The sequence below is a fragment of the Cricetulus griseus genome, chromosome 6 (genome assembly GCF_003668045.3).
Source record: "Cricetulus griseus strain 17A/GY chromosome 6, alternate assembly CriGri-PICRH-1.0, whole genome shotgun sequence".
NCBI lineage: Eukaryota > Metazoa > Chordata > Mammalia > Rodentia > Cricetidae > Cricetulus > Cricetulus griseus.
Window position 1 is genome coordinate 88,993,811 of NC_048599.1, and position 27,337 is coordinate 89,021,147.

The window sequence follows — 27,337 nt, forward strand, 5'->3', positions numbered from 1 at the left end:
ACAAATTAATATTATGCAATTTAATAAATCTTTTAAAAAAGACTTAAGCCTTATTAAATTGTCCTTTCCTACAATATTGAGAAAAAGTAAATTTGCTTTGATATTTTACATTAAACATTAATAATTTTATTTATAATTCTCAATATATATTCACAGACGCTATGTCTACTATCACATTGCTACACAAAGTCATTTTGTTTTAGAGCTAGCCCAAGTAGGGTTGTGTACCCTACTAACATTTCTGCTTGTATTCCATAGCTTTCTTCGATTTTTATGGGATTAACATTAATTTTTCTGTAACATGCAGTTTTAGTAAATACTCACAAATGTTCATATATCAATTCAGTCTTTCATACTGTATAATTACCACAGATGGCTTTTGTTGTGCTGCATAATAATATATGTTCTATGCCTCAGTGACTCATGAGCTTATGGTGTAGTCACATTGCAATGGTATTTAAAGGCAGTGAGAAATTTACAAGGTAGGACTGTGGCATGTGCAAAGGTCATTATAATCTTTTAATAGTACAAAGACACATGGAAGGGGATATTTCTGTATCTCATATTGTATGAAAGCAGATTTTTGTAAAAGAAGGATCTTTACCACCCTCCAATTTCTTTCCTTTGTCCTGTGACACACTCCCCATCATATGATATTGCTGAAGGTGTGTACTTCATAAAGATGACAAGTTGTTGTTATCTTATAGGTTTAGATGCCCAAGGAGACAGTGACAGGAGCTTCCAAATTTAACTATAAAATTATGGACTATAATAGGGGAAGTATCAATTTTTATTTGAGTATTACACAGCTCAGTATATCAGAACCCAAGACATACTAATGTATTAGTATCGAAGTTTAAAATATTTTGGCTACTTTTTCTCAAACTATAGATAACTGAAAATTGCTTGAATCATTCATGCAAAAAGTAAATTTCAAATTATATGACAAGTTAATATCTGTTTAATGTGTACAAAATCCCTGACTGTGCTGTTTATAAATTTTTCAGTACAGTGAAAAAGGAATACTAAGGCATGATCCATACATCTATGATGTCTACTAGACTTTAGAAGAAATGTGAATATGCACAAAAGTTAACTAAAATATCATAAATTACAGTTAATTCTCTATTTTTTCCTTCCCGAGTATTTTATCCAAAACCCCTATTGAGTAGCTGAATAGTAAATATTTTATATTATGACAATATATATTGCTTATGTTGGGTGCAGAGTGTACATATCATGTAGGTATCATGTGAATGTTGACATTAAAAAATGTAGGGTTTTCTTAGGGGGGGATTGAGACATGATTTCTCTTTGTAACAGCCCTGGCTGTCCAGGAACTAGCTAGGCTGGCCTCGAACTCAAAGAGATTCACCTGCCTCTGCCTCCCAAGTGCTGGGATTAAAAACATGTGCCACCACTGCCTGGCAAACATTTATTTTTAAATTGTGAACATTTTCCAGGGTGGCACACATGCAACTAGAATCTGTCAGCTCCTGCCAAGTGACTCAACTGAGGACAATTGTGGACCATTGCAGCCCATGCATGACTGACTCAGTCTCCACAAGAATAGATCAGCACAGAGGGGGAGGAGGTATTGTAGGAGCCAGAGGGGTGAAGGTCACTGTGAGACAACAGCAAGCAGAATCAAGTAAGCAGCTTTCATGGGAGATCACAGAGACTGAAGTGACAATTGCAGAGCCTGCATGTGTCTGCATTTGTAGACCTCTGTATATATGTTATGGTTGTGTAGACTGGTGACTGTGTGGGACTACAGAACGTGGAAATGGGGATGTCTCTGAAAATTTTGCCTTCTCATGGGACACTTATACTCCTACTAGATTGACTTATTCAGCCTTAATATGGGGGCGTGTGCATTGTATCCATTAGGAGTGGACTCTTAATCTCTTAATGGACTCAGATTAAGAGTCCATTTGTTTTGGTTTTCCCCAGTGGTTTCCATCTGTGGCAGGAAAATTTTCCTAGATGCGGGATGAGAACTGCACTTATCTGTGTTTATTAGGACAAGTATTTATAGAATGAGAGTTTAGTAAAGTAATGATTGTAGGTGTTCCTAATAATATCAGAACATATTTTCTCCCTAACATGACTACCCAGTCATGCACTCAATAAGAACAACACCAATGGACACACCAAATTGGCACATAGAAAAGTGCATGGGGCCTCATCCCTATGCAAGGGCTGTAGACATCAGAGAAAAGCTGGGAAAGAGAGAAGTGGTTTTCCACAGAGAAAGCACAGGAATTTATTGTCCAGTGGCAAATGGTCAGCCCATGAAACATAGCTACAAGGAACTATATACGGACTAAGCCAGTCATATTTAAAAAGGGGAAAAAAGGCCACTAATTTGAAGGAAAGCAGGGAGGGCTACATGGGAGGATTTGAAGGGAGAAAAGTTATAGTTATATATCTTAAATATAATTTAAAAAGTAGTTACCCCAAAGAGAAAAAAAAATATTGCTACACAACTTTTAGTACTTTTGATACAAATGTTTTTCTCTTCTCATCAAAGATACATTAACAGTTTTGTTTGTGTTTGTTTTCCATTTCTGACACTGACACAAGGAATGAATTCTAATTAAATTCTAGAGCAACAATAAGACGTTTCAGCCCACTTTGCTGCTTCCGTTTCATAAATCACATGTTGTATTTTACCATACTCCCTTCCTATTTACTTATATTCATTATAATATCCCTCAAATGGAATGCCTTAGGGGAGATATTAACCTTTTGAGAATTTCTTCTTCCCTTGAGAAACAAGAACAACTTTTAATAGTATGCATATTACATCATTTGCATCAGAGATTAACTCTAGGAAATATATTCCCTTTGAACCAAAGCATATAAATACACGAATCAGTCACCTGCATGTTATGATTATCTCACATGTATTTTCATATATGCTTTTGACTTTCCTTTATGTAAGCATAAGTTTGAATTTCAACCCTGCTGTCTATGGTACAGTCTTTGAATTTACACAACATTTCAAAAGTAAGACCCTTGGACTGTTCTGATTTTGTTTGGTAACATTATAGAGAATGACAACTATATACATGGTGGTCACTATATCTCTTAGAGGCTGATGCTGAATATCTTTTCTTTCCATGAATAAGATAAATTTGTTTATTTTATCCTTCCATTCACACATTGTTCAAATCAGTTACTTTTTCATGAGCAAGTATATTTTTCATTTTTGAAATTACTGCATTTACATCATTTCTCCCTTAGCTTTGCCCCCTCTGAACCTTCCTATATAACCTTCTTTCAAAAGGATTTAAGCTTGATAGATTCATCAAGTTGCAGAAATGGGGATAGCTTGTGCTTAATGATCAGTTTATGCCTCTTAGCCTATATTTCAATTTCTTCTTATACATGTAAGTACAACTTCAAAAACCAATGTGTTAGTTCAAAAGGATATTCTTTCTCAAGAAATAGTTGTAATCTAAATAATCAGTGTTTATATCTATTATTCAATTGTTGCTATAAATAACCTAAATGTAATATTTCTGTCTTCTTGTTGCCATATAAATCATCTAACATTAGGTTTCTTTTCCTAAGTTTTACACACTGTATAAAGGGATCCCAGAAGTAAAGGATATTCAATCTAACAATAAAATCAATTAATTTATCAGTTAGAAATTACACTGCCACTAATATGTTTAAAATATGTATTCACATTCTACCTGGTTAATATAGAACAAGAGGCAATTAATTAAGTGGGTCCTTCATGGAAAATCCTTCGCTCTCCTGGAAAAGTTGGAAGAGGAAATGTCTACCAACAGAAAGATATTTATAATTAAGTAGATACCATTTACTCTAAAATCTGCATTGAAGAATGAATGCAAAGATATTATGTGTTTGTTTTACAGGTTTGTTTTATTTTATGTGATTATATTTTTTTAAAACAATACAGATTAGACATAATATTCCTAAGATTAAACAAATTATTTTTATCAAATGTTAAATGCTAATTATGTGTTAATTTGGATGATTCTTTGCTGTTGAAGGTCAAAGCATCCTTTGATACTGTTCACAGGATGGGAAGGTCTCAGAACTCAATGCCTCTGATTATCCTCTAAGAACCAGTTTGGGGGTGTTCTCTTCTAATTGTCTGCTTTCTATCACACTTGGAAGACAAAAACAATGTGTCTCATTCGTTAAGCACTTGCCTATCATGAATGAGGTCTTGTATACAATTCCCACACCATTGGATAGACATGTAGAATGGTAACTAATTTTGACATTTGTGGGATATATCTAAAATACTATGCTATTGTTTATTATTTATGTATGTTCTGCATATTACAACTAGTGTCATTAGCAATTGCTACTTTGTTGAGTTACATCCCCAATAAATAGTTTTATTTCTTAAAAGAAACAATATTTGATATATTAGGTTTCTTGATATTCTAAATTACATGTTATTATAGTAAAACTAAGTAGAATTAAGGACAATTTGAGTGAAAATACCTGTTAAATTTTTGAATTTAATACTTAGAGGTTAATAAATAAGGATTTACCTGTTGCAACCAAGAAGTTAAATTTTGTTTCCTGTGCACCTACAAAATTCCATTTAAATGGATCGCTCAGCTATTAATCTAACAATTTTTTTTAATCTATGAAAACAATTGAGTAGAAGAGGCAAATACTGTGTTTTAGGCAATTATAGATGCCTTAGTTAAACACTTCTATGTTTCTCAACAGGATAACCAGAGAGAGAATTCTCCAGTACAGATAACATATCTAGATTGGAATTCCTAAGATATTTATGTTCTACTATTACTGCCAATTTATCCAAATCTCTTGTTATTGATAGACACCAGGGCTCAAAATACATGGCAGATGTCAATTTCACATTTGTTACTGAGTTTATCCTTATGGGACTAACATATCATGAAGAACTCAAAGTGGTTCTCTTCATCTTGTTCCTATTGATCTATGTCATCTCCTTGGTGGGGAATTTAGGAATGTTCTTTCTGATCTACATAACTCCTAAACTCCACACACCAATGTACCACTTCCTTAGGTCTCTATCATTTGTGGATGCATGGTATTCCTCAGTATTTGCACCCATAATGCTGATGAACTTCTTTGTTGAGAAAGAGACTATCTCATTATCTGCATGCATTGTACAATATTTTTTGTTTGCACTGTTGGTTACCACAGAAGGATTTTTGCTGGCTGCAATGGCTTATGACCGTTATGTGGCCATTGTAAACCCTTTAATTTATACAGTGGCCATGACTAAAATGGTTTGTGTTGGGCTGGTGCTTGCTTCATTCCTAGGAGGTCTAATCAACTCATTGACACATACAATTGGATTAATGAAGCTGTCCTTTTGTGGTCCAAATGTCATCAACCACTTCTTCTGTGACCTTCCTCCCTTGTTGAAGCTGTCCTGTTCTGATGCCTCAATGAATGAATTCTTGCTTTTGATCTTCTCTGGAGTCATTGCCATGACTACACTCTTAATTGTGCTAGTCTCCTACTTCTTCATTGTTGTTGCTATCCTGAGGATCCGCTCAGCAGCTGGGAGACACAAGGCTTTCTCCACCTGTGCTTCACATCTGACAGCTGTGACTTTATTATATGGCTCAGTAAGCTTCAGTTATATTCAGCCAAGCTCTCAATACTCCTTAGAACAAGAGAAGGTTGTATCTGTATTTTACACCCTGGTGGTCCCCATGTTAAATCCACTGATTTATAGCTTAAGGAACAAAGAAGTCAAAGATGCTGTGAAAAGGGCCATGCAGATGAAATGCTTCCCTTGTTGATTTCAGGATGTTTGATAAGAAAAAGGCATGAAAACATTGAATTGTTTGAAAAATTTACAAAGACATATTGCATTTTATTTCATTAAATCAGCAGGGATTATTGAGTCCTGTATTTTACAATGATGCAAAGGAGTATATTCTATAAACATTCATAGACTTCAGTAAACTGAGCATAAAATAAAATATAGAAAGAGAAACTACTCAAAAGTAAAAGCTGCTTTTTTCGCAGTTTATCAATACATGTAAGTAATACAAAAATAATGGTACCCACTGATTCTACACAATATGTAGGTTTGCATTTACTATTCCTTTCTATAATGAAGCTTTCCTTAAGGGTAGATTTAATATCATCCTATTTACAGGAATTTTTACATTTAATCAGAAAAAAAGAAAAGCTTAGTAATATTGTTTTCCAACAGAATCAATCCTATGTTTAATTTTGAATTTTTCAATGATAGAAAATTTTAATACAGTAAATGTGGAAAAGGAGTTAATGTAATTATGTAATGCTTCTTTCTTTTCTTTTCTTCGCCCCCTCTCCTGTTCTTTTAAGCCATTAAGTCTAACAGTGCCATGAATTTTCAGTCATGTGGCACCTCTTCCTTCCCTCCATATGCCTTCGGAACTCAGCTTGCACAGTTCATTCTTATGTTATTTCTTTAAACGCAGCATTCTTTTTCTACTTCTACTTCTGCTCAAATTATCAGTGTCACTCTACTAGCCAAGACCTCACTGGGCTCCATATGGCCTTCCTTCTTTCTCAGAATCAGTAGGACTTTCTTCATCCATATTTAACAGTTCAATGGCTTACTTACATTTTATTTATTGTGAACATGGTCTGGTAGAAATGTACATATATGATAAATGAGTGATTCATTCCTTCATATCCCCTAGCTGAGACATATGAGCACAGTCAGGGTGAATTGTTTTTAAAGCAAGCACATGGGGGGTATGGATATGTCATTCAAGAAGAATGATCACTTCTAATACACTGTATAGAAATTTGTAGATTTGATAACAGTCTTTTGGAGAATAGTAAAATGCAATAATGAAATTCTGGTTTTACCATATATTCATCTTTAGTTCTTCTTTTGATGGTAGGGCCATGAGATGAAAGTACATTAGTCATCAAATAATATTGTCACTACTCTAAATCTATGAGTTATTTTTCCAGCCCCAAACAACATTTTTTAATGATTTGGCAAGATAGTAATTGAAAAGAAAAGAATGAAATATAATTCTAGGATATTTTTATTAAACTAATCAATACATGGTGATAAGAAACAAATTTTATACAAAATATTTTCATAAATTCTTGAAATGTTTGTTATTTGAGAAATAAAAAAGAAGCAATTTCAAAATTAAATTGCATGTACATTTTCTGTATCTGTGGCCATGAAATCTTATTTCTAACACTGTGAGGTTAAAAAATTTTTACTTCAGAAAAAAGGAATTTTTATATGTATACAATATTGGTCCATGGACAATAAACTTCATTAAGCCTCTTGTTATTGCTTTTTCTTGTTCACTATAATTAGGTAGAAAGACCCCTGCTGCTGAAGACACCAAATATTTGCTTATAAGATATTTAGAAATCAATCTCAAACTGATCAGGAAAGTTTCTCCATGCAGCTTGGCTTTCATAGTATAGAATTTTCTATGCACACTGCTGGGGAAGAGAAGATATCAATGATTTATCCAGAAGCTGACTCTGTATGCTACATATCTAACCCACCATGAAAGATGTGCCCACTGTTACAAAAGTGGTAAGATTCTTTAAAGTATAAATAACCCATGTCTGTACAAATCAGATGCCTGGTTCATAGAAGACCTATACTATGAAGTGGAAAAAAAAAAAAACAAACATAGCTTGGAAGGCCATGGCCTGAAAGAAGAATATACTGTTTTTGTTTTTCTCAATGATAATATTGTTAAGCTGCATTATATATACACTTCTGTTGGCAGAAACAGATATGTTGTTCTCAATCTTGGTCAAAAATGCTTCTTCTTACAGTAAGTAGCAGTGAATGCAGAGATTAATAACTTATCAAAGTTCTGAGATTAAGCAACTAGGACTGATAATCCATACATGGAACATCTTCATCAATGTGTCTTTCAAATCAAAACATTCAGAAACCATCATTAATCAGAATCAGAAATAACATTGAGAAACTGGAAGCTGTGAAATACTATTGTCTGCACATTACAGGCCTGGTACACACATGATTTTATAGCAGCCATGATTAACTTTAGAAGATTTGCACTAGCACAAGCCAATTAATTTCCCACTATGGATGGCTGAGGAGACCCTTAGGCTCCCTCCTAGATTAGCAGCTATTGGCAGTTATTCTGAGGGAATGAGAATCATTTCTTTAGGGGGTAGTGCTTCTGTATGTATTCCTGATTGTCCTTGAACTAAGAAACTAACAGGCTAGCCTTGAATTCATTGGGAAACATGAGTTTATTTCTCTCAGTTCTAGGGTTAAAGAAAGCAACACTGAAACTCCATATATTATTCTGTGGAGTAGAATAGGAAGGAATTCTTCAAACTATTTTGATTTAGCCAGGAAATGATAGACCAATCTACCTGATTCACATAGACACAACTATTCTCAACAAGCTATCAATTAAATTTGAGAATGCATCAAAAAGATTCTCCATCATGATCAAGTTTGTTTCATCTAGAGATGCAATGATGGCTCAACATATGTTAATCAATAAAGGTAACCTATCACACATAAATAGACTCTAGATCAGAAATCAAATGACTATCTTCTTATGTGCAGAAAATACCTTTAACAAAACAAAACTATCCATTTGTCATGGAACTTTGATATTCTTAAGATATAGGGAAGCATATCTCTATCCATTAAAAGTAACATTCAAAAATATCATGTTAAGAAGAGAATAAAACCAAAGTATGGCAGTGCATGCCATTAAGACCAGGACTCAGGTGGCAGTGGCAGGCAGATCTCTGAGTTCAAGTCTAGCTTGGTCTATAAAGTGAGTTCGAGGACAGCCAGGAATAGACAAAATAACCATGTCTCAAGGGAAAAATCCAAACAAATTAACAAAAATAGATAAACTATCATGAAAAAGATAAGATACCGATTCTTTCCTGTTGAACATACTACTCTACATTTTAATCTATAACAATAGGAGAAAATAAAATAATTATCCTTATTTGTAGATGACATGTTGTTTTACACAAAAGCCTCTAAACTCTCCACTAGAAAATTCCATTATTTATTTATTTATTTTCTCAAATATGTATTTATTCATTTCTCATGTATTACATCCTAGCCAATTTACCATTCTCAGCCTTCCCAGAATAGAGCTTTGTTTTGAGATGAGTTAAGTATTTGAAATTTGGCCCAGGTACTCTACCAAAGTTACTATGTCCATTTAAGTATATACATTTCAAAGCAATAAAATTAGATAAAAGACCTGATTTGTATGTCTTGAGTGTAATAATTTTGATGTGTTTTTGTTTGTTTGCTTATTAAAATTTTGGTTGCTTGTTTATTTTTTATTTTTTTCTTTTGAGACAGTATTTTTTGTTTTTGTTTTTGTTTTTGTTTTTGTTTTTGTTTTTGTTTTTGTTTTTGTATAGCTCTTGCTGTCCTAAAACTAACATTGTGGAAGAGGCTGGCTGACCTCAAATTCACAAACATCTGCCTGCCTCTGCCTCCTGAGTCCTGGGACTAAAGGCATGTGCCACCTCCCGGAGACTATTTTGATGTTCTTATCAATAAAAAAGCCTAATATGAAGACAATTGTAAAGTTTTGGGAAATTATTTACCTTCAATATACTACTTACTAAAGAGAACATATAACATTGTTCTGATAAATGTAACTTCATTTTTAGCATTTATGTTATGATTAAATTACATTTCATAAAACTCAGAACACCATGCATATCTCTCTTAGGTTCCTCCCTGTCTCCTATCTTTGCTTGTGGTGGGGACTGTAGGCTGTTAATCCTTTGCTCTATGTTTAAAATCATATATGAGTGAGTACATACCATGTTTGTCTTTTTGTAACCGGGTTACCTCACTCAGGATGGTTCTAGTTCTGTTAACCTGCCTGTGAATTTCAAGATTCCACTGTTGTTTTTCCACTGAGTAGTACTCCATTGTGTAAATGTACCAACATTTTCTCCATCCATTCTTCAGTTGAGAGGAATCTAGGTTGCTTCCAGTTTCTGGCTATTATAAATAATGCTGCTATGAACACGGTTGGACAGATGTTCTTGTTGTGTGTATGGGCATCTTTTGGGTATATGTCTAATAGTGGAAGTGCTAGATCTTGCAGTGTTGATTCCCATTTCCCTGAGCAACCTACCTCAGACAAGGGGAAAGGGACAAAATCTCCTGAACTAACTGGGAGAATAGGGGGAGGAGAGAAGGAGTTAAGAGAAGAGAAGAGAAGAGAAGAGGAGAGGAGAGGAGAGAAGGGGAGAGAAGGGGAGAGAAGGGGAGAGGAGGACATGAGAGAGCAAGAAGATAAGATCAAGTTAGGGGAAGAATAGAGGAGAGAAAGAAAAGAGATACCCTAATAGAGGGAGCCATTATATGTTTAAAGAGAAATCTGGCACTAGGGAAATGTCCAGAGATCTAGAAGGTTGACCCCAACTATCAATCTAAGAAATAGTTGAGAGGCTACCTTAAATGTCCTTCTCCGATAATGAGATTGATGACTACCTTATATGCCATCCAAGAGCCTTCATACAATAGCTGACAGAAGCAGAAGCAGATACCACAGCTAAACACTGAGCTGAACTCTGGAATCCAGTTTCAGTGAGGGAGGAGTGATGAGCAAAGGGGTCAAGACTAGGTTGGATAATTCCACAGAGACAGCTGACCTGAACAAGGGAAATCTCATGGACCCCAGACTAATGCCTGGAAAGCAGCATAGGACTGTTCCAGACTCCTTGAGTAAGGATGTCAATTTGGACGCCCTGTTAATCCCTGGGTTCTCTAGTAGTGGATCAGTATTTATCCCTGTAAGAATGGATTTTGGGGGCCCATTCCACATAGAGGGATACTCTCTCATCCTAGATACATGGGGGAGGGCCTAGGCCCTGCTCCAAATGATATGACAGACTTTGATGATCTCCCATGGAAGGCCTCACCCTCCCTGGGGAGCTGGAAGGGGATGGGAATGGAGGTCCCTGAGTGTGGGCAGGGAAGTAGGGGAGGAAGAGTTAATTGGGATTGACATGTAAAGCAGGCTTGTTTCTAATTTAAATAAAAAAAATTTACAAACCAAAATGCACAAAACACCTCATTTACTAAGAGGATTCTACAAAGAGAATGAATGATATTCTTTCTGACTTACATAAAAATATTGCCAGAGTTCATTGCCTACAATTTGCCAATAGTGTTTGTTTATTTGTTTCCCAGGGAAGATCCCACTTCACATACTTGGTTTTCTAGGATACAGAGACAACCTTCTGTCTCATATTTCCTATTGTCCATATCTGTACTTACAGGTATAAGATACTACCCATTACTATTTTTTACAATATATTAAAAATAAAATTAACAGGACATTAAATTTTATTTTTTAGAAATAGATTCACGAACATAAGCAACCAAAAACACTACTTCTAGATTCCCTCTTGAAGTAATTTAAAGTGAGTAAATGACCACAAAATCCTGCATAAGCAGATACATGCTTGATAAGGAATACACTAAAGCAACTAACCGAGTGGCTGTGCTTTTACTGGATGTGATTTGTGTCATCCAATAAAGTTAAGACATATATGTACTTTGTCATATCCTGCAATGCAGTTGATACCTAAGGGTCCATAAATACTTTTGTTAATTTGATTATTTTCTATTTGTAATTTAGGCTCATGATTACATGGTTTTTCAGAGCTTATATGTTATGAGTCCTTTAACTATACTTTTAATCAGTACAAATTCGAAGACATGGAATGTCTTTAGGGAGTCATTAAGTGCTTAAGAGTTTGTTAAATCCTTAGAGAAACATAACAATGAGCACAAATACAGCCTTTGAATCAGAAGTTTCCTCCAGGGATGGCTTCTTTGCATCAAGATATATATGTAACAGGATTTCTTATATCAATGTGTCTTCTGACACAAATTTAACGATTTCACTCATATTGCAAGGGCTCTGTGCCTTTTATCCTCCTATATGTATGCAGAAGGTCCTATTTCACCCTTCCTATTTGTCACTATTGTCATTTGCTGAAAGTGTGCATCATTTTAAAAGTAAGAAATCTTAATCTTCTGCTTTATTTTTATTCAGTGAATTATAGAGAATGCAGCCAAGGAAAGCATGGTCATAAGGCTCCTAAACGTGGGAAGTGTATATTTTATTTCTTAATAAGCTAAATAACCTTATTTGATAATTACATATATATCTTTATTATTATTATTATTATTATTATTATTGACTTACTGGTTTAGTGATTGAGAAAATATGTTAAATTTTTATCTGATAAACTGTCAACAGAAATAGAGAAAATAAGTTATATTTTACCAATTTATTCCATTCTCTTTTGCTACATAAATATTATTTGTTTTATAACTTCCACTGCTAATACAAAGAAGTCATCTTCCTAAATGATTGAAACCCAAATCCCTTAGGTTTAAAACCATCATTCAAATATCACTAAATTCTAGATGTGAAATACTCACCTTCCATTTTTAAAAATTGCACTGATTTTACAAAGCAGTGCATTTTCTGAGCTTTACACATACTATATGTTGCAGTGTTTCAAAATAAAGAAATAATGAAGCCAAAGGGAGCAAGAGGCAGTTAGTTCACTGAGTCCCTTATGAAACATGCTCTTTATTCTGGAAAGTACTGATGAGAGTTTATGAGTTTGTTGCCATGACATAGTTACAAACTATGTTCTGTCTATTCATCTTAATGGACAGGTGGCATGTGTCTTTTATACTTTCATGGCTCTATTTCTAAAATAATTGAGATAAGGACAATATCAAATAATTTAAATTTTCACAATATTTTTAGGCATGGAAGCCAGTTCCATAAATAAAGACACACATGTTCTGAATGACACAGAAGAATTAGGGCATGAAGGGCAGGTTCATTTTAATATAGTTTAAGGAAGTTACTCTACATAAAACTGGGAACAAATATGTACAGAAAGATTTAGAATAAGTCAGAATGGCATGTTCATTTCATCTTCAAATTGTACATAATACTGATGATAGGAATCTTAATGCCAGCAAAGAGAGGGAAACTCATTTCTTATAATGCAAAGCTAATGTGTATTTTGTGGGTTTTTTTTATTGATTTACAATGTAAATATGACAGATGGTTTAAGGTTTCACAGAAATACATTTATTATGTGGAGAAAACTCTTCTTACTGTAAAATCCGGATTGGGTCATGGTAGCAAAGACAGGTTGGTAAGAATTATGTATATACCTTAAATGTTTGTTTGACTTTAGTCATTGAAACTGAAGCCACTACCACATGATCCAGAAGGCTAAGAGAAGTAATTGTGTTTGAATGCAAACAACAGTTTTAAGTGATTTTCACAATGCTTTGTATTTCACATTAAATGCCCTTAATGAGGTTCCCTTAGAGTGTACCTCTGAAACTGTTTTCTAAGGCTTATTATAAAACTTTTTGATCCTAGGTACTAGGATTTTGTGTTGGTTTGGGTTTGTTTGTTTGTTTTCTTTTCAAGTGCTTTGTGATTAAACGCACATGCTTCCACTGCCAGGTACTAGCAGAAACACACACACACACACACACACACACACACACACACACAAGCATGCAATGCCTAAATATACACTCAAACAAACAAACATAGCATTCAGATGGTTCAGTAGTACATGCCATAAATATCATCCACAGAATGTTCAATAGCTAGAAAATACACATGAATTCACACTCACATACACTGGTAGAGTAGTTGCTTACCTTACATTCTTAAATATAATGTGGGTAAATTACAATACTGTGTGTGTGTGTGTTTGTATGTTTGTGTGTGTGTGTGTGTGTATGTGTGTGTGTGTGTGTGTGTATGAGCTCTTGGGCAGGCTACAAATGATCTGCTGAAGTATATCCCCATGACTTATGGAGGGCATCATATTTTATGTATTGTATGTCTTGATAAGTTTCACACTGGCTGTTTTAACATGATCAATACGTGTAAAAGAATGCTTCAACAGAGACATATATTGTATTTCCACCATTAGTTCTTATGATTTCATAAATTACATTTGCCCTCCTTGTGTTTTTTTTTTTTTTTTTTAACAAGGATGTAGTTTAGCTTTTTGTTTACCTTAGATGCTGTACTTAAATGTAACAGTCTGCAAATAATTCAGCATTTTCTTTGTGGAAATTTTTATGAAAAATCAAATGAGCAGTGTTTCAAAAAATACAGACTTTTAAATTGTATGTTTATAAGCAGGAGAACCAGGATGGAGAATTCCACAATTCTGTAGTTACTGATATCCCTCCACTGCAGCAAATTTTATCTTAATTTTCTATCATTAACAGGTACCAGGACACACTATTACATGGCAGATGTGAACTGCACATTTGTTACTGAGTTTATCCTTCTAGGACTGACAGATCGTGGTGACCTCAAGGTGTTTCTTTTCATCTTGTTCCTTTTTATCTATGTCATCTCCTTGGTGGGCAATCTGGGAATGTTCTTTCTGATCCACATAACTCCCAAACTTCACACACCCATGTACCACTTCCTTCGCTCTCTGTCATTTGTTGATGCCTGCTATTCATCAGTATTTGCACCCACATTGCTAATGAACTTCTTTGTTGAAAGAGAGACCATCTCATTCTCTGCATGCATTCTACAATACTTTTTATTTGCATCACTGCTTACCACTGAGGGCTTTCTGCTGGCTGCAATGGCGTACGACCGCTATGTGGCGATTGTAAACCCTCTAACTTATACAGTGGCTATGACAAAGTTAATATGTGTTCTGCTGGTGCTGTGTTCTTGCATAGGAGGTACGATCACCTCATTGACACATACAATTGGCTTAATGAAGCTGTCCTTCTGTGGGCCAAATGTCATCAGTCACTTCTTCTGTGACCTTCCTCCCCTGTTGAAGTTGGCCTGTTCTGACACCTCCATGAATGAACTGTTGCTTTTGGTCTTCTCTGGAGTCATTGCCATGACAACACTCTTGACTGTGGTGATCTCCTACCTCTTCATTGTTGCTGCTATCTTGAGGATCCGCTCAGCAGCAGGAAGACACAAAGCCTTCTCCACCTGTGCTTCCCATCTGACAGCTGTGACTTTGTTCTATGGCTCCATCAGCTTCAGTTACATTCAGCCAAGCTCACAGTACTCCTTAGAACAAGAGAAGGTGGTGTCTGTATTTTACACCCTGGTGATTCCCATGTTGAACCCATTGATTTACAGTTTAAGGAACAAGGAAGTAAAGGATGCTGTGAAAAGAGTCATGGAGATGAAACATTTCCTTCATTGAATTAAGATTGTATGTTTCTGAGAAAACAACATAAGACACTGAATCATGTAATAATGTTTGTGATGATCGAATAAAGATTCAATCTACTGGAATCATGGTGTTTGTTCAGTTTGAGTATTAGGTCCTATTATGATTAAAAAAGGCATTGAATAATTATGTGGAATGATTCCCAATATTGTATTGGATTTTCTAGCTTATCCCTAGACTAAATCCTAAGAAAATAACTAAGACAATTGGTAATATTTTCAATGCCTTATGTGAATTAAATTTTAATTTAAATGTATTATATACTAAATATATAATTGATGTTTAATATATATACAAATATATAAATATATCTGCAGAAACATATGGAGCTATCTATGATTTTTATATACACAATAAGGACAGAATAAATTAAAATATTCAAAGATAAAACTCACAAAAATGATTTGCTTGTTGCTCTATTGAGCAATATAGACAAGTAAAGTGTTTTCCAACACAAAAATATCTGTGACTGGTATATTCAGCAAATTGAAAACATTGTGTTTCCTTCCTATGTTGAAGAAACCTGATAAAGTAGGTTTATTTTATGAATTTCTGCACTAAATCAGAAAAATAATTCCATAAAATATTTTCTTGCTGACTCTAAAATGTCTTCTATTAAAATAATTTTTATATCTGTATAGTTTGATATTTCTAATATGCAAATTATGATTTTAGAAATCTAATGGGTTCATGAGCTTATGTGTGGTTATTGTAAATGCACCTGAGTATCCACAAAAGCTACAAAACACCATTGGATACCTCACAACTGAAATTATGTTTATAAAATTTATGAATAAATATGTCCTGGGAGTACTAGAAGGATTGGTAAGGTAAACATGGAATATGTCTGAAATAATAATATATCTTGAAGCACATGCTAGAAATTTTCTATGAAACAAGTTACCAGTTCTGATTGTGTGACAATACATAAAACAAATTTCAATTATGTTATATTAAAGTAAAACGTCCCATTTAACAACATCCTGAAATATGTTAAATATTTATGAAAAACAGGACAGCAGTTTTCAATCATTTACTGGGAGTAACAGTAACTGGGCATGGCTGATGAGAATAGTTTCACTTTTTTTTATACTAATGGAGAAAAGTTCAGTGTCAATGGGTTGGAAAATTTCTGTCTTCATCCTATTTACCATAGAATTAAAGAAGTGGATCCATGTGGAATAGGCTCCCAAAGTCCACACATATGCTAGGGATAAGTATAGAGGGATAATCCCTGAGGCAAGACACACGGGGGTGGGCCTAGGCCTTATCCCAAAGGATGTGATAGACTCTGATGACCCCTGTGGAAGGCCTCACCCTCCATGGGGAGCAGAAAGGATATGTGATAGGTAGGGTTTTAGTTGGGGGGGGTGTAGGGGAAGAGGGGAGGCAAAGGGACCTGGGATTGACATGTAAAACAATCTTGTTTCTATTTCAAATTAAAAAAAAAATCTGCAAAAAACAGAACGAAATGAAAAAAAAAAAAAAGAACTGAACCTATACAAACTTATCCCCATATAGTTATTACTATTTTACTCCATTTTCTTGAGGTCATATAAAGACTGCAAAATCCACACATTTGGATAGTAGAGATCAATGAAAATAGCACCAATAACAACTCACACAAGTATTAATAATGGATTATTACCAACACATTAATGGATAGTGTGTATCCAGATGTAGAGGATCAGACACAGGATAGTTTACCACAGTCTTTGATTTGTGCACCAGCAGATTTAGTCAAATTTAGATTTAGATAGTTTCAAAATAAAACATCTCATTAAAACTGTAGTCACCCACAGATTATAATTTCCATCCTTCTTTCTTTAACACTGCAACTACATATGTGTAATGACTCTATGTTAGGCATCATTACTACTCTGAAATAATCAATAAAAATAAAAGGATATATGTGAGCAATGTTTTCTGCTTTGCATAAGGAACAGAATAATCTATGGATTTTCTTTTCTGTAGGAAATCAGGAAGCCAGTTTACCACTGATACTCAAGGAAGGGTAATATAAATAAATTCTAGTAAACAAACCTCATATAAAAGAGTGTGAAATGGAAAATAAATTCTTTGAAGTTTAAGAATGGAATTGGGATTTCTTGGATGGATCAGAATGGATTTGATGGTTTCACAGAAATGGCCTGTTTCATACTGGCAATGATTGTTTGAGAATACAGATTTTACAAAACTTATAAAAGTACATAGAAAAAAAAAACATTAGAAACTAAGGGAACATATGCTAATCACATTGTTTGTGAGACTGAATCTTACCAAGTTGCCTTGTAAATAGTACTATTAGTTTAGTTTTTATGGATTTTTAATTTATTTGTTTCCAAGATGTAACTCTATATGCCATGTTCACTTGAATCCCAAGTAGCCCAAAGTATTCTAGAACCCATAGAGGCCTTTCTCTGTCAGCATCCTTACTGCTTACTTTGGGAATTACAGGCATGATAAGTCACCCCGGGCTAGTTTTTATTTTAGAAAATAAAACTTACACTTCAGAGGAAATTAGCTCTAGCTCTGAAAATGAGAATAATTTTACTTAATTATAGATATAGAGAGCATTTTGCAACACTGCTGCAAATTTCCCTCCAGACATGATTTAAGGGGAAGCAAGTAATCAGAAATTCTGTAACAGCTGATACACCCTAGATGAAGAAAACAGTAAGCAACTATGTGTGTGGCATTGTTTCCTAAAGTAGAGTCCACTAGTATTTCCAGTTCATTTGCTTGTTTTTTCTGTTTGTGATTTAAGCCAAAGTCCCATGCTAAAGTACTAAGCAAAGATCTGTGTTGGTTCTGTTGCTAGGATTTTGCAAATTTATACCATCTACTTCCTTTGACTATGCATTTTGTTTTTTATTACAACACTCAGGAAATGGAATGCCTTTGGGGCGTCATTAAGTTCCTAAGAGTTTCTCAAATCCCTGAAGAAGCACAGAGAAACTTCGAGCAACATGTATATCACAACCTTTGAGTCAGAGATTTACTCCAGGGATGGTTCCGTTTGAACCAAGGCAAATATATAACAGAGTACCTTATCTCAACTTGTCTTCCAGCATGATATTAATGATCATATTTTCATTTCAATGGTTCTGTGACATTGATTCTCCCATATGTGCGGACAGATTTCAATCTCACCCCTGCTGTTTGAAACTTTTGTCATTTGCTGAATTTGCACATCATTTTAAAAGTAAGAATTTTAGTGTTTCTTTTTAATTTTTGTTTGAAAAGATGAAGAAGTAACCAGGGTGTAGATAGTCACTAGGTCCTTAAATGGACTGTGATATTGAATATTTTTTTTATTTGTAAACTAAAGTAACTTATTTAATTATTGCATAAATAATGCTGTAATTTAGCTACTGTTTTAATGATTAAAATCATATGTTGAGATTTTTAATCTGACTGACTTGCCCAATTACACAGTTATAATTTGCCTTTTACTTCTTTGCTTTAAGTATATTTCTTTTTCCTCAGGAATATCAGGTAGTGTTTACGTCTTTTCAATATTTATACATACACACATACACACACACATACACACACACAGAGATAGGTAGACAGAAAGACAGACAGACATACACACACACTCAAAATATATTAATCTAAATGTTTTTGAGCTCACTTTACATTACAAAAGAAGAACTACAGTTCAAAAATACTTATGTCTATCCTTTAAACGTTGTAATATAAATGTGATATTATTTTCTTCTTTTTATTATTTAATACCCATAAACCATGGCACTTTTCTATGTTTTAATCACAATATAAAGGAAAAGAACCCCCAATTAACATGTGATAACACTGATGTTCACAATTAATTAATTTTTAGAAAATGATACCTGTTATCTAGTTTTCAGGAGGACTACGATCCAATGAAGCTCACCAGTCACTTATGAAATATAAACTCTGCTCCAGAAGGAATTGGTGAGAGCAACTGGGTTGGTCTCCAGCTGTAATTATAATTTTATCATTTTTAAAATAAGTAAGAAAAGGAAGCTACCTTTATCTGGTACTCTATTTTGAAATAAATTGAACCCAGTGTACTAAAAAAGGCATGTGTTTTGAATTCTGCAGAAAAAATAAGAAGTAATAAATTATAAATAATATGATACATACAACAATAATTAATAACTAGTAATAAATTTTATACCTGAGTTGATATTAAGTCAGTTATGCACTCTTCTATTTGGGGCTCAATAGTTTGGAATGTGATTTAGAATGAGTCAGACTGCATGTTCATTTGAATCTTCAAATTGTTCATGGTACTTCAGACAACAAGCTGGACCATGATAGTAGAAGTCTTAGCAAATATATACACACATATATTACTTACAATACACAGCTAATATGTATTTTATATTTATTTATGATGTATATGTGAAAAATTAAGTTTCAGAGAAACACTGCACTAACAGAAATACATTTGTAAAATTTAATAAATAAGTTTTGCCTACGATAAAAATTGGGTTACACGATGAAAACTAATAAAATTTGCAAAGAATTGTCTTAATATTTTAAATACCTGCTTTTTTAAGGGCATTTACTATGAGATGAAATGTGAAAGCTAGTAACCAACAGAGCCCTGAGTCACAGAATAAGGGTTCTCAGAGTATGGTCTTGAATGCCTGGTCTATGCTTATTGACACAATTAAAAAGACAATGAACAGATACAAGGGATTTGTAGGTTTTAAATATCATGCACAAGGCCTTGCATTTTTTATCCTAAAACATACACACAAACACACAGTCATATACACATACTCATATGCACAAACATGCACACAATACAAGTGCATGCATGCATAAACACACACACACACATGCACGCACACCCCACACACACTCATACACACACACACACACACACACACACACACACACACACACACACACACATGCACACACTGTAGGAAATAATGTTGAAGGCATTGAGTGAGTATACTTATAGGGAATACACCAATACATTTGAGTTCATGACCATAATAAGCACATGTTGTACCACTGAGGTTAAGCCTGACCAAATTATCTAGACTTTTTCAAATGCACTATGTGTTGATATATTTTCATTACTGCTATTAATGTCAATTAAAATAATAAAAGAGGAATACAAAATGGAGACACCAGTCAAAATCCAGCATAAGTGTTTATGTTTTATAAAGGAGGCATTTACTGTCCTTAGAAGGAACTTCTGTTTAGCTCTTTGTGAACCTTATGTATTGCAATTAATATATATATATATATATATATATATATATGAATATAGCATTAGTTTTATCTAATCATGCACATGATCACTAAAAAGCAACAGAACAATGTATCAAAAAATTATAGATGGTTTACTTAAATGCTTCTATGTTTATTAAACAGAAGCACTAGAGGGGAGAGAGAATTGCATATTACCAATAATGTAGCTGGTTTGGAAATCTTAAGATATTGTTATTCTAATATTACTGCCAGTTTATCTAAGTCTATCATTAACAGGTACCAAGACAAACAAGTGCATGGCTGATGTCAATGTCACATTTGTTACTGACTTTATCCTTTTGGGACTGACAGATCGTGATGAACTCAAGGTGTTTCTCTTTATATTGTTCCTGTTGATTTATGCCATTTCTTTGGTGGGGAATGTAGGAATGTTCTTTCTAATCCACATAACACCTAAGCTCCACACACCCATGTACCACTTTCTTAGCTGTTTGTCATTTGTGGATGCATGGTATTCTTCCATATTTGCACCCAAAATGCTTCTGAACTTCTTTGTTGAAAGAGAGATCATCTCATTCTCTGCGTGTATTCTGCAGTATTTTTTGTTTGTATCACTTCTTACAACAGAGGGCTTCCTCCTGGCTGCAATGGCTTATGACCGATATGTAGCCATTGTGAACCCATTGCTATATACAGTGGCTATGACTAAAATGGTTTGTATTGGGCTGGTGTTGGGCTCATGCATAGGAGGTTTAATAAATTCAGTGACACATACAATTGGCTTAATGAAGCTGTCCTTCTGTGGGCCAAATGTCATCAGTCACTTCTTCTGTGACCTTCCTCCCCTGTTGAAGTTGGCCTGTTCTGACACCTCCATGAATGAACTGTTGCTTTTGGTGTTCACCACTGTCATTGCGATGATTACCTTCTTGACTGTGATGATCTCCTACATCTTCATTGTTGCTGCTATCCTGAGGATCCGCTCAGCAGCAGGAAGACACAAAGCCTTCTCCACCTGTGCTTCTCATCTGACAGCTGTGACTTTGTTCTATGGTTCTATCAGCTTCAGCTACATTCAGCCAAGCTCACAGTACTCCTTAGAACAAGAGAAGGTGGTGTCTGTATTTTACACCCTGGTGATTCCCATGTTGAACCCACTGATTTACAGTTTAAGGAATAAGGAAGTGAAGGATGCTGTGAAAAGGCTCATGGAGATGAAACATTTCTCTTGTTGACTTAAGACAAAGATACACAAAAATATTGACTTAAGAAATATTGTTTATAAAAATACAATAAAGGTTAAAAATAACTGGAATTACAGTGTCCCTTTGAGTTGAACATTATGTTATACAGTGCTAAAAATGCATTCAATAGTATTACTTCATGGGTGGTATTTTGTTATTTACTCTAAATCCTAGACTCTGACCTAGGGTAGTAAATGCAGAAATGCATGAGTGGTGTTTTGTTTTTTAACCTAAACCCTGGACTTGGACCTAGGGTAGTTATCTGATATAATTGTTAATATTTTCATTCCCTCCTATGAAATGAAATTCACAAAAATATGTGTTTTTTGATATAGATATACATATTTAAAATATAGATCTTCAGACACACTAGTAAGACAAAAGACAAAAAGATAAAGTTTACAACATTAGAGACACATTTTAGCTTATTCATTTTTGAGCAATAGAAATAATTTTCCACATCACAATGTTGGTACTCGCCTCAGTTGAATGTAGCCTGTCATATTTTTAAAATATTTTCTTGGTAACATCTAGTTAATGCATTAAAGTGAATGTCCTTCTTTAAAATCAGCTTGAAGATCTCACCTCTAGCCAAGATGCTGCTTGCAATTAATCCATGCTGGAAAGAGGAAAAATCATTTTTCTCCAGTAAATTGTCACTGAATATCTCAACCACACTCCAGAAAAGGACCAAAGTTCAGCAGTGTTTACACAAAACAAATGAACTCAGTGGTTTTTCATTTGATTTTTTTTTTGCCTTATTGGCTTTTGTTGTTTTAACTGTTGTTGGATTTTGCTTTTTTTTCCTTCAGTTTTGATTTTTGTTTATCTACTCTTTGGACAATTATTTGATAGAGAGAGAGTGAACACAAAGTTGGGTACGTAGGGAAGATCTGAGAAAAGTTGGAAGAAAGGAAGATATTTTCAAAAACTATTATATAAATATTTATTCAAAAGAAATTTTTTTTGAAAAAATAACTTTTTGGCAGATCACATTTCCATCCATGGGGTGATATGAGTAGTTCCAATCCCCGGACTTGTGTCCTACTTCCAAATGTGGTATCTGACATAGAGTAAGAGCTTATTGTTGAACTTCCTCCATATTAATGGTTTGCTAAAGCAATCAAGCAAGTTAAACATCCCACAAACATTCATGAAGTTGATTAGGTCAATGTTTAAAGTTTGTTTTTTAAAAATTCACCAATTACATTGACCTAATCTATGACAGCAATTTTACTTGCCCCTGTGCAAACATGGCCTGTATTCAAATTCAACTCCCAAACTCCTGGATATCCAAAGACTATAATCTTAATCTCTAGCATAACAAGGCTACACCACCAAAATATTCTATATTAGGACTGAAGCTAATTCTCAGTTCTTAGATTATTTGCTTAGCCTGAAAGGAGCCCTGGCTTCAATCCCTAGCAATGCATACAATAAACATGATGAAAAACTCATGGAATCCCAAAATTATATAACTGGTTACAGGAATACTCTAAGTTTAATATCCCCAATTTTAATATATATATTCAAGGCCAGCCTGACTACAGAAGACAGTGTTTCTAAAAATCAAATAAAAACAAATATGCCTTTGTCTGAATTAAATATTGACATTTTAAACTTAAAGAACATGTTTTTCATTAGAACTTATAATAATTTTATGAAATACATATTCTCATTCTTCATCCCTAGGAAATTTATGTATTTTTAAGTCTGATACCTAATATATTTTGTATGAAAATTTAGATAATTTCTATATAAGTTTGGGGTCATCTGTAATGTGAATTATATGAAGTCAATTTTTATGTGAGAAGGGTAAAGAAGAATATCAAGATGCAATTGATCTAATACAGGAAAAAAGAGGAGCAGAGTCTCCTAAGAGAAGCAGAATTGAAGTAAAGATAGGTAAAAGAGGGGTATAGGAAAGATAAACAGTATGGATGACTGAAAAAAGCATATGGAATCATATTACTATTTACAAAAAATTAAATGAATAAAAGATACACAAAAACTGCAGGTCAGATAATTCAATGTATAAATGTACAGACATAATTTCATTGAACTTTTTCATCTGGGCTGATGATGCTCCCTCTAAGACCAATGCTACCTAATAAAAATTGCATCAGTCCTGAGAAGCCTTCTTTTAAGTTCTTGGCCAGAGTTTAATAAAAGATAGGCAAAACATAAAGCCATTGCTGTTGCCCTTGATTACTCCACAGAAGTGAAAAGTAACTCTCTATTTCTGAAGACACTGTGTACTTCAGGAACAGGAACATGAGAGTCCTAAATCATAGCTGACTTGACTGCCTATTCCCAGTGAAGTAGCTTCTTCTGATCAAAGGTACTCTGCAGGTATCCAAATGATGAAGGTAACTCACAGTCTCACACAACTATGATGCCTATAAACCACAACAACATCTAGCATGCTATGATAATGCTGTGGGTACAATAGTAGCACATACACCTTGCTGGTAACCAACAACTGTGCAGTTGGACTCAATGACTGCTTGGTACTGAAAACACAGATAACTATGCAGTGATGGTAAAATCATGGTTATTAGAAAAGAATATACAAGCACTACTTTTTAAAACCAACACAATCACTATCAGCAATTAATATAAAAGGTGAGTGCAATCTTTACCTCTCATCAAGGAAACTACTCTTAGTAACAGAGGGAGACAGCTAGAGAACAATATAGTTAATCAATAAGTAGAAGCCAAGACCCAATGGAAATATGTACATAGCAGTCCAATACCTAAGGCTCAGAGAGCACTGTGTAAGTGGGGACAGAAAGATTATAGTATCAGGAGATTAAGGAAGTTTCTTGGGAGATTGAGTCCCCTAGGCACGTCAGAAGCTGTACCTACATAGTCTTTCTAGCATGACTGCTTAAATATGACCTGGACAAGGACAATACCAATGGACATCCCAAACTGGTCTTCAAAAAGCTTTTGAGGCCTCAAAACTAGACAGAGCCACAAGCATCTAGGAAAAATTCAGAGAGGGAGATATTCTCTTCCTAGATGTTCTCTTCCCAAGGGATGAGGACATCAATCAGTTGTCTGGTGCCAAATGGTCAGCCTCGACACATACATACAACAGGCTACATTTGGGAATATGTATGTATATAGAAAAACATATGTATGCAATAGCAACTAATGGAAAAAGAGGCCATGAGTTTGAAGGACAGCAAGGAGGGGTATATGCAAAGCATTTTTGTTTGAAATGAGGAAACAGAAGGAAGAAATATTGTAATTTCAATATATAAACAAACAAAAAATATAGAAATGAAATTATGTGTTGAACAAAACACTGCTGTATGTGCCAGAATATATCAGCATTTAGTGAATAGAAATTCTTTCTGACCTGTCTTTTAACCTGAAAAAAATAATGATTTTAGCAAAACTGATTATACTATTCACATTATATTAGTGTGTTTAAATTATTGTAAATACTGAAGTCATTATTCTAAGTTCACTGCCTCTTTTGCAAGCCATTGTTTATTTATTTAATTGTTTTGGATTTCAATCACATATTAGTGACTTAATTATGCACATTAATCTTCAATTAATATTTACAATACCATTTAAGCTGAATTGAACTTTGTAAATATTTTTAATCCACTATTCAATTTTTCTACTTAGTGTTCTAATACGACAAAAATGTTGATTAAGAATTATATCCAACTGTCATAATAGTCTATATTACCAATATCACATGTTATCTAGTATATGAAAATAGTAAAATACAACTATATAAACACACTTCAAATTAAATCACATGCAAGGCCTTTGTGTTTCCATATTTAATATATGTCTGTATAGATTATATGTGTTACACACATATAAAATAGGTAAATAAATTATAATTTCAAAGTAGAATAATTTTTCTCCTTTATCTTGTTTTGTAGTGCTACATTTTTGGGAAGATAGCAAAATTCTTAACTTCCTCAGGTTTACTTGAGCATTTTTAATGAATCCCAGTGTTTACTGTGCCCTGGGGATTTCACCCTCCAAAGAAAAAGACCCAAATATAAACTCAACAGTAAGGAAATTTAGAAACAGATGTATTCTGCTTCTTCACACCAGGTATGTGTCCTGCTTATTTATTACAGCCCAGAATTTATAAATACTTTCACAGGTTTTTCAAGATAAGCAATGTACCCAACACATGAATGTATAGTGATGCAAAGTCGCATGATTTTAATGCTAATTAAGAAGTTCAGGAAATGGAGTCAGGGAAATACCATTCAATGGTTGCTCTTTATACTCACTGTAGGCATATTCTACATTTCCTCAGATAGCTGGGTTTAGTGCTTTATTGTTTGCAAGTTCAAAAGAGAATTGGGTGAAGAAATTATTTCATATCTAGAAGGATTCCTATAAACTGTTGGTTTGTTAATTTGAGTAAAGAAAGATAAACTATTTTTTCCTTCATTGTCAGAAAAAAAAGTTTTAGAATCTAATATAAATTTGATGAAATATAACTTATTTTAAGCAAGAGAGAAAAAAAATTCCAGACAAAATTGCAATTAGATAAATTAAAATATCAGTTATAAAATCACTGAATTAAACAAAAACATAGGAAATATCATAAATTCAGTTTTCTTAAAATAAGGTTTATTAATGGAAATGTTGAGCACTCTTAAACCAAAACTTATTTTCAAAATAGACTAATCCAAAATATAATCATGAAGCTCCTCAAAACAACCTTACTTTGTCTTTATTTTCTGTCCCTGTTACTCATATATCAACAAGGAATAGCTGAGTACTCTAGGTTAGGTCTGAAAATTTTCCAGAAGTTTCTAGATGATATGGACAACGTCCAATTGTGATAAATTTGTAGATAGTGCTCTGAAAAAAATCAAGCCATTATTTAGCTTGTATTTTCAATGAAGTATAGAAATTTAATGCTAATTTGCAATATTTGCCTTTTTATTTAATAGCTGGAGAGAAATTTGAGCCTCTACTTTAGCAACTTTTACTTTATTATAAAAGTCCTAGAAATTTGGGTAAAATCATATTTGTGAATTTTCAGCTAAAATATTTCCTGTCAAATTTATATGAAATATGCACTAAATTTTTGACTAAAACTCTTGTACCCCAGCACATTATATATTCCTAAAACTTCTACAGTAAGAATTTCTCATAAACATAATTTTCTCACTTACTTGCTAAGTATGTTAGAAATCAACAAATGATATTATTTATTTGAAATTATATAATAAAATCAAATTAATCTAATAATTTAATAATAAGGCTATATCTGTAGGTCATCAAATGAGTCATAGAAATATACATTCTTTCTTAAAATAGCTATGTCTCCTTGACCTCAGGGATTAAGAGATAAAATTAAAACCTTAAACATTTAAAAAAAAAGTCTGATGTTATCCACACTGAAGAATAAACACTGCAGAAAACATGAGAATCTGTGGTAAGTGCTATTTACTGCTTCAAATACTAATTTTGTGGAACAGTAGAACAAGTTAATTGAAAGAAATAAATCTCATTATGATAGTTTTGTTTTCATTTCAAAATCTAGACTCAGAGTCTCATTTTCCTTTATTATACACTTTACATTA

At 33.7% G+C, this 27,337-nt stretch overlaps 3 protein-coding genes across 4 annotated transcripts; all 3 read left to right on the forward strand.

Annotated features, from left to right (window-relative positions):
* Positions 1–4,856: 4,856 nt before the first annotated feature.
* Positions 4,857–5,795, forward strand: LOC100755868 (olfactory receptor 1052). The gene has a single exon (XM_027421167.1). It carries the CDS (start codon positions 4,857–4,859, stop codon positions 5,793–5,795), a length of 939 nt encoding a protein of 312 aa, XP_027276968.1.
* Positions 5,796–14,298: 8,503 nt separating this feature from the next.
* Positions 14,299–16,016, forward strand: LOC100767000 (olfactory receptor 1052). Of its 2 annotated transcripts, XM_027421169.1 has the most exons (2): positions 14,326–15,234; positions 15,987–16,016. In XM_027421169.1, exons 1-2 carry the CDS (start codon positions 14,326–14,328, stop codon positions 16,014–16,016), a joined length of 939 nt encoding a protein of 312 aa, XP_027276970.1. The 2 variants fall into 2 exon arrangements, with proteins under 2 accessions (XP_027276971.1, XP_027276970.1); XM_027421170.1 differs by lacking the exon at positions 15,987–16,016 and having other exon boundaries at positions 14,299–15,264.
* Positions 16,017–20,774: 4,758 nt separating this feature from the next.
* Positions 20,775–21,746, forward strand: LOC100767285 (olfactory receptor 1052). Its single transcript, XM_027421171.1, has one exon. The coding sequence runs from the start codon at positions 20,808–20,810 to the stop codon at positions 21,744–21,746; it is 939 nt and encodes a 312-aa protein (XP_027276972.1). The 5' UTR covers positions 20,775–20,807.
* Positions 21,747–27,337: the final 5,591 nt, after the last annotated feature.

What these genes read in the sequence shown, in the direction of transcription:
- LOC100755868 (XM_027421167.1), top strand. Translation starts at nt 4,857, where the DNA reads ATGGCAGATGTCAATTTCACATTTGTTACTGAGTTTATCCTTATGGGA.
- LOC100767285 (XM_027421171.1), top strand. Translation starts at nt 20,808, where the DNA reads ATGGCTGATGTCAATGTCACATTTGTTACTGACTTTATCCTTTTGGGA.
- LOC100767000 (XM_027421170.1), top strand. Translation starts at nt 14,326, where the DNA reads ATGGCAGATGTGAACTGCACATTTGTTACTGAGTTTATCCTTCTAGGA.